At 47.6% G+C, this 8,600-nt stretch overlaps 1 protein-coding gene across 2 annotated transcripts in view; it reads right to left on the bottom strand.

Annotated features, from left to right (window-relative positions):
• LOC100951592 (up-regulator of cell proliferation) overlaps positions 1 to 7,598 on the bottom strand; it is a 24,711-nt gene extending 17,113 nt beyond the window's left edge. Inside the window, exon 1 of one of the 2 annotated variants that reach the window (XM_012809982.2) lies at positions 7,084 to 7,598. In XM_012809982.2, coding sequence (XP_012665436.2) covers positions 7,084 to 7,097 — 14 coding nt within the window. In that variant the 5' untranslated portion in view covers positions 7,098 to 7,598. The remainder of the gene's footprint in view (positions 1 to 7,083) is intronic. The other variant, XM_023517713.1, reaches the window with a different exon arrangement.
• Between the last annotated feature and the right edge of the window lie 1,002 nt (positions 7,599 to 8,600).

Genomic DNA, 8,600 nt, shown 5'->3' on the forward strand with positions numbered 1-8,600 from the left:
TTTTTTTTTTTTTTTTAGCTGCACAAAGCTTTATTTCCATTTGGTCCAAGACTTGGGAGAAGATTGCAAGGTGTTTATTTATTATATATATATTTTTTGCAGTTTTTGCTTGGGGCTGGGTTTGAACCCACCACCTCTGGCATATGGAGCCGGCGCCTGCTCCGTTGAGCCACAGGTGCCACCCTATTTTTTTTTTTTGGTTTGGTTGCAGCCATCATTGTTTTGTTTTGTTTTTTTGAGACAGAGCCTGAAGCTGTCCCCCTGGGTAGAGTACTGTGGCATCACAACTCACAGCAACCTCCAACTCCTGGGCTCAAGCAATTCTCTTGCCTCAGCCTCCCAAGTAGCTGGGACCACAGGCGCTCGCCACAACACCAGGCTATTTTTTGGTTGCAGCCATCATTGTTGTTTTGGCAGTCCGGGCTGGATTCGAACCCGCCACCTTGGGTGTATGTGGCTGGCGTCTTAGCCACTTGAGCCACAGGCGCTAAGCCAAGGATTTAAATTTAAAAGAGCATTCCCCAGCACTGGAAAGTCCCTGCCGCTCACGGTTCTGGTGAAGAGCCCGCCCCCTCCCTGCACTGAAAATGGGCTCTTCTGTCTCCATGGAGAGGTCACCATGTGGCTGGTGTAACCGATTAAAGTCTGGTACACTCTGCAACCCATGAGCAGATTTGGAGAACTGCCCTGTAGAGCCCAAGACACTTACATTTTATTCTACCCCTGCTAGTTCTCCCATCATACCTAGTAGTGTGGGGAACACGCTGGGTGGCTGCTGGCTGGTTGGGCAATCCTAGATGCCTGAGGGGAGAGCTAATGCAGTCTCAGTCCTGCCGGCAAAGCTGTGTGTGTCCCTTCTTCTGCATGCACTACAGAAGCTACTGAACAAGCTAAATGTTCCTGTTGGACTTCTCCCAAAAGCAAAGGCACATCTTGTTTGAATTCTTTCTGCTTCTCCTTGAAGTGCAGTGCAGGCAGTGCAGGCTGCTTTCCTGCCCTCCCCCTAGCCTGGCTAAATGATCGTCTTCCACTGTGCAGAGAGTCTATTCCACCCAGGCCAGCCTTCCAATGTGAGAGTTGAGCCTTTCCCTCCCCCACAAAATGAGGGTGCTGGTCTCTTCCAGGACAGAGAAAACAAAGGGTTACGATAAATTTAGGCACTTTAAATATCCAATGGATGTTAATAAGAATGCTTTCAGCTACCAAGGTAGATGAGTCCCTGAAAATTCCAAGGAGAGGTGATGTTCCTAAGGGGAGTGGGGAGGAGTGACCAGGAAAATACATACGGTTGGCTCGGCTCAAGCGGCTAAGGCGCCAGCCACATACACCTGAGCTGGCTGGTTCAAATCCAGCCCAGGCCCACCAAACAACAATGATGGCTGCAACCAAAAAATAGCTGGGCCTTGTGGCAGGCACCTGTAGTCCCAGCTACTTAGGAGGCTGAGGCAGGAGACTCGCTTGAGCCCAGGAGTTGGAGGTTGCTGTAAGCTGTGATGCCACGGCACTCTACCCAGGGCGACAGCTTGAGGCTCTGTCTCAAAAAAAAAAAAAAAAAATAATAATAAAAATTAAAAAAGAAAATACATAAGGTTATAAAGGACTAGTGAGACCAGGAGTAGTGGTTCATACCTGTAATCCTAGCACTCTGGGAGGCTAAGGTGGGAGGATCAAATGAGCTCAGGAGTTCCAGACCAACTTGAGTAAGAGAGAGACTCTGTCTCTATCAAATTAGAAAAACTAGCCAGGCATTGTGGTGGATGCCTATAGTCCTAGCTACTCAAGAGGCTGAGGCAGAAGAATCACTTGAACCCAGGAGTTTGAAGTTTTAGTGAACTATGATGATGCCACTGCACTCTAGCCAGGGTGACAAAGCGAAATTCTGTCTCACTAAATAAATGAAATATAAGGACAAGTGAGCTAAGGACAGGACCTGAGGAGGTCACAAGGGGAGGAGAGGGGAGGGAGGCGCCTATCCTCTTATCTCAGGTATAGACTCTAGGTCCACACAGGAACAACAACAGAGCCTTGGGTTCTGCCACCCAGTACTAGCTTTTCCCCAAGCCCAATAGCTCACTCAGTTACTTCTTCCATTACCACGAGTCCCAACTCTACTCAGCTCAGCATTCTCCCCCACCCCACTCAGAACCCAAGCATCCTTCTTTCTACCCATCTTCAGCCTGAGCTCCTCCCTTCCATGGCAGGTCTCACTCCTATACTCCTAGCCTGTGCTGGGAAGGACTTAAGTACAACAGTGATCATATTTTCTAACACAAAAAGCTAAGAAGTATGAGTTCACCTGGAATGTAGGTGGTTAAAACATGATGTTAATGGTTATCAGATCAGAGAAATTCGGATTGAATACTTCTGAGGGAATACAAGGAGGAAGAGGAGCATTCTATCTTAAAGATTGGGTAGGAAAAAACAAACAAACAAAAGACTAGGTAAATGAAGGTACCATTAACACCCTGCTTCTGAACTCAATAATTTCGGTCAATCAAAACTTTTTGACTGAGTTTGGTGAGCACCCCTGGCAGGCATTTTCCAAACTTTTCAGACAGTCAAAACTTTTCAAGTCCAATATCATCATGTGTTCGGAGGTACAGAAAACTCTTAAAATTTGGTAGCATCAATTTAAAAATGGGCAGGCCATTTGACCAGAGTCTAATTCCTTTTTTGTGTGTGCGTTGTGTATGTGAGATAGTGTCTCCCTCTGTTGCCTGGGCTAGAGTGCAGTGACATCAATATAGTTCACTGCAACCTCAAACTCCTGGGCTCAAGCAATCCTCCTGCCTTAGCCACTTGAGTAGCTGGAACTATAGGCACATGTCACCATGCCCTGCGAATTTTCCTACTTTTGTAAAAACAGGGGTTGAGGGGTGGGTAGGGTAAGTGTGTCTCACTATGTTGCTTGGGCTGGCCTCAAACTCCTGGCCTCAAGTTCCTCCCACCTTGGTCTCCCAAAGTGCTGGGATTACCAGTGTGAGCCACTACACATGGCCCAATTCTTTGTTTCTATTCTAGATGTCCAGAGGAAGAAACAGATGAGAAGCATTATCTTAAAGAAACCCAGAAACATTCTTAACTGAATAATATACCCATGCCATGGAATATGATACAACTGTCAAAATTTAGGTAGATCTGTTCCTTGTTCTGGCATGGAAAGAATTTCAAGGTGCACTGTTGGGCAAGTAAAGCAAGCGGCAGAACAGTATAATAGCATTTATGTAAAAACAGAGCAAAGAATAAACATGTAAAAGCAAAGGGAAATGCCTGTCACCAAACTCTGATGGAGCAGAGGAAGGGACTCTAATTGTTTCTATAAGGCTGTCTCTTAGGTAACAGTAACTATTTAAAAGTATACCAAGAGAGTGGTGGTCTAGGTAAACCCAGATCACACTTGAGCTGTCTTTTGTCTTATACTTTGCGTATTTCAAACCACTCACTAAATGACAATACTGAAAAATACGCACATATTACAAGGCAATCCAGGTTTGATAAAGAAACTGGAGGAGCTATACCTAGTGCACAGTTTGAAATGAAAATCTGGAAATGCAGGATGAATTTCTGTAACATTGTTGAGGAGTAACAGCCTCTTTGAGAATTTAATGAAAGCTACAGGAAAATACACAGCACTCCCTTGGGGGGTTCCTATGGCTCAGTGAGTAGGGCGCTGGCCCCATATAACAAGGGTGGCAGGTTCGAACCCGGCCCTGACTAAACTGCAAAAAATAAAAAAAATAAAAAAATAAAAAGCTGGCGTCGTGGCAGGCACCTGTAGTCCCAGCTACTTGGGAGGCTGAGGCAAGAGAATATCCTAAACCTAAAGAGTTGGAGGTTGCTGAGAGCTGTGGCACCACAACACTCTATTGAGGGTAACAAAGTGAGACTCTGTCTCTAAAAAAAAGAAAAAGAAAATACACAGCACTCCCAATGGTGAACTAGTAAACTAAACTTCCATATAGTAGTAAACTAAACTTCCATATAGTTTAAGGCAGTGGTTCTCAACCTTCCTAATGCCACAGCCCTTTAATACAGTTCCTGTGGGTTGAGAACCGCTGGTTTAAGGGAACACAGGGACCTCCGCCCCTAGAAGCCCATCCATGAATCAGGGACCCTAGGTTAAGAACCACTGAGTTAGGCCAGGTGTGGTGGCTCACAACTGTAATCCTAGCACTCTGAGAGGCTGAGCCAAGAGGATCACTTGAACTAAGGAGTTAGAAACCAGCCTGAGCAAGAATGAGATCCCATTTCTACTAAAATAAAAAAAGTTAGTCAGGCCAAGTTTGAGCTTATAGTAAAGCTAGGCTGACACCAGGGCACTCTACCCTGGTGACAGAGTAAGACTCTGTCTTAAAAAAAAAAAAAAGGATGTGACCAAGCAGAGAACATGTGTTAAGATAAGCAGAGATGAAATGTAGAACCCAAGCAAACCCTAACAGGGAAAAAGCATGGACAAGGAGCTGACAGACAAGTAGGATCTGGGCAGCTGTCAAGCAGCCAGGCAAAGGGCAAAGACCAGAGATGGGCAGTAGAGTGAGGCTGGTTCAACAGAGGGTAGATGGTAGCAGGTGCACAAACTCCATGCCTTCTACACTCTTTGCCTCCCCCACACTGCTGTCACACAGATTCCGACAGCTCCCATGTGATAGTGTCATTTCCCCCACTGGAAAACACCCCTTCAGCAAATAGTGTGCAGCAAGTCCACAAACGAGGCCAGGTCCCCTTGTCATCTGGTCTTTCTCCACTTAGCTTCAAACATACTAGACTGTGGGGTGTTTCTCATACATCTGTTCCTTTGATGCCTTTATTCTTTCTATATCCTTTGGCACAATGCCTGTCACATTCATAAGATCCTCAAAAACAGTCAGCATTTTTCTTTCCTTCCCCACTATCTCACAGAGACTGTCACTTAGTAAAGAAAGTCAGATTCTATGAAGAGCCCAATCAGAATTAACACTCCCCTCCCACTCAGAATATATCCTGAATATATCTCTGGATTGGCTCCCCACAACACTTAGTGGAGGTTTAATGTTTAAACTGGCTGAATCAAACAGGGCAGAGGTCTCAAGAAACACCATCTCCCGGCTAGACTTCAATCTACTAAGGAAGCCTGAAGAGTGGGCCTAAAATTTTACATACAATAAGTACATATAATAAAGTACCTGCCATGTATCACTTAGCAACAAGGATACATTCTGAGAAAATGTGTCATTAGATTGCATCCTGGTATTAGGGTACAGCCTACTACACAGCTGGGTTATAAACCTGTACAACATGTTACTGTACTAAATACCATAGGCAACTGTAACACAGTAGTATATAAGTATTCCTATATCTAAACATATCTAAACCTTGAAAATGTACAGTAAAAATACAGTACTATAATCTTTTTTTTTTTTGGCCAGGGCTGGGTTTGAACCCAGCACCTCTGGCATATGGGGTCGGCACCCTACTCCTTGAGCCACAGGCGCTGCCCTATAATCTTATGAGGTCACTATTACATGTAGGGCCTACTGTTGATGGAAACACCATTATTTCATACATCACTTGCATACTAAACATTTTATGACCTTAGCTTTGCAATGGATACACTCAGGAAATTATTACAGACTGCAGACTGTAACGGGGTCACTCACAAATAGAACTGCAAATGTCACCAACTACACAGACACAGCTTGAGGCCTAATGGCTCACAGAATTACCAGCCCAGCATTAAGTCTAGGTACCAAATGCCCCCATGATTTTTAAAAATGCTTCATGGCAGACCCACACAGGCTCACCCATTCTCTTGCTGCCTCCAGGAGGCTTGGCCCCACCCTTTACTGACAAGTGGGATAGGAATGCAGTGGAACCTTGAACCCCTGGGTCAATCAGCCTAGCCTTCCCGGGGATGGGCCCTTTGCTTATTCTATTTATGAGCTCAAAGTACTGGGTACTTAGCTGGCAACAAAAAAAGGCCTACTCCTAGAAATGACCACTGCCCCCCAAACCTAGAAAGACAGTTAAGTGCGTGGAAATTGCCCATAACCTGGCTGGAGTCTAAAGGCCCAGGTTCAAATTCAGATGGCTTCATTTAGGCCCACATACTGAGCCAAATCACCCCATGGCCTGGCTCAGGCCTCACCAGTAGGAGGCAATATAATATCCACAACCCTTCCCCTTCCCCCGCAAAGCCTTTTGTGAACTGTAAAGATGAACACCTTGAACTGCTATCACAGCCACTAGACCTTCTTTGACAACGGTCAAAGAAGAATTTTTGCCAACTAAAGTAATGACTCTGAGCCTAGTTTTCCTCCACTATAAAATGAAGGTGTTGGATTAATTGTGTCATTTCTATATTTCATCACCAAAAAGGTAATAATGAATCGCTGAGGTTTTGTTTGGCCAAGGAAGAATTAAAAAAAAAAAATTACAAACTATGAGTGTCACCATCATTTTCTAAAAGAAAAAACATTTTAAAAGAAAAAAGTTGAAAGGAAGTAATATCAGAATAAGCGCAGCCACCTTAAGGCCCGTGGACAACAGCCCAACCACGGAGATGCCAGAGTGGCCAGAGGGGCTCCCAGGAAAGGGTCTGCACCTGGTCCTCACATTCTGGGACATTCTGGGTACGTCTCAACGACGCTGCAAACAAGTATCAACTCCTAAGGCAAGCAAGTTTAATCACCAAAAATACAGATACCAGGGGCCGGGGTGAAGCCTCTCCAGGCCTCCGAGGATTGCCCTGGACCCACACCCGGGTTCCCCGCCGCTTCCCAGGCCCCACCTCTTGCTGCACCCCCAACCCCCGGTGCCTGTGGGCCTCGCGCCTACCCTGAATCCCCCATAGCCCTCGCATCCCGCAGCCCTTGCACCCCCGGCAGCCGCTGTCCTTGGCCTGCGCCGCCGCCCGCCCCTCATATCCGCCCGGCCGCGTCCGCCCAAGGTCGGCGATAGAGGGACGCGGGCCTGGCGGGTGGGGACGCCCCGGGTCGGGTCGGAGCTGCGTCCGAGGCCGCAGCCGGGAGGCCGGAGGCGCTCCCGGCCCTGCTCCTGGCCCGGCTGGCAGCCGCTGGGGCGCGGGGCCTGCGAGGCGGCACTCACCCGGGCGACGCCATGAGCGCGGCGAGGTCTCCGCTCCCGCCTCCTCCGCTCCTTCCGCGCGGCCGCCGTTCGGCGCCGGGGAGGGGCCTGGGCGGCCGGCCGCTTGCCGGATCCTGGCCGCGATCCGGGGACTAAGGTGGGGGGGGGGGGTAGGTGGGTCCCGGGTCCGCTGGGAGCGGCCTGGGGGGCGGCCCAGGCGGGGTGGGGGCGGGGCGGTCCGGGTCCGCGCGCAGCCCGGAGCCCGCCCACCGCCCACCTGCCCAGGTGCCCCGAGGCCTCAATTTGGCGGGCGGCGCCTGCGGGGCCAAACTTGAGCGATAATCAGCTCCAGGCCACGATCTAGCCCCAGGGCCTCACTGAAGTCCACACCATTGCAGTCCAATTTCCGTAATAAACCCCTTTGCCGTGGAGTGTAAGGCGTTATTATTAAGCGAAATAGTAACTTTCCTACTTAACATCCGAAGCAGTGTTGGACGACTTGGTGGCCTCTCTGAGCCTGTTACTCCTAGTAAAATGTATGTAAAATCACATTGTAAAGCCCTAAGGAACGTAAGGCACTTTTAGTATTCCTTGTATTGTTAAGCAAAAAGAATGAATTTTGGATTCCTGCCGTGGGGGTTCACAGCTATGACAACTTGGGCAGGTAAATTTTTGAGCTTCAGTTCCTGTCGCTACAAAATGAGTTTTTAGAAATAAATGATCTCTTGTCTGTGGAAACAATAAAGCAGCTCTGGGCAATATAAGCCATTGTTGATAACATCATTTTTGGGGGGGGTTATAGTAAATATTATTATTTTGTAATTTTTTCTACTAATTAGGAGACAGCAAAGTGGTAATTTAAACCCTGGCTCTGCAGCCTGAATACCTACCTGTGTTGGAATTGGGCTCCACCAGTTACCAGCTCCAGGAGCCCAGGAAAGATAGAACTTTTCCAGTGCTACAGTTACTCATTTCAAAAATGGGGCTTAAAATAAGTCTGCTTTTCTCTGTGAGGATTAAATGAGTTGATAATTGTGAAGCAGTAGATACACTGCCCAGTCCATGATCTCTTTCCCTCCTGGGAGAATCCATGCAATGCCTGTGAGCCTTCTTGTCCTCTTCAGTAAAATGGAAGCCCACAATCCCCACCTTGAGTTCAGAAGATAATTAATGCTCCCTAAATGGGAGCTGATAAGTAAAGCCATTGGCACTTGTGAGATCCCAAAATAAGTACAAATCAGAAAGACCCTGGTTAGAAAGAATTTGGGGGAGTGGGCAGTCCTAAATGGCCTTGATTCAAGACAGTAATGATTGCCACTAGAGTGAGGGAAGTTAGATAATTTTTTTAAAAAATAAGCTTTCTGGGAGGCGCCTGTGGCTCAGTGAGTAAGGCGCCGGCCCCATATACCGAGGGTGGCGGGTTCAAACCCAGCCCCAGCCAAACTGCAACAAAAAATAGCCGGGCGTTGTGGTGGGCGCCTGTAGTCCCAGCTACTTGGGAGGCTGAGGCAGAAGAATCGCCTAAGCCCAGGAGTTGG

Source organism: Otolemur garnettii, unplaced genomic scaffold (assembly GCF_000181295.1).
Source record: "Otolemur garnettii isolate 467f Iridium unplaced genomic scaffold, OtoGar3 scaffold00119, whole genome shotgun sequence".
Taxonomy (NCBI): Eukaryota; Metazoa; Chordata; class Mammalia; order Primates; family Galagidae; genus Otolemur; species Otolemur garnettii.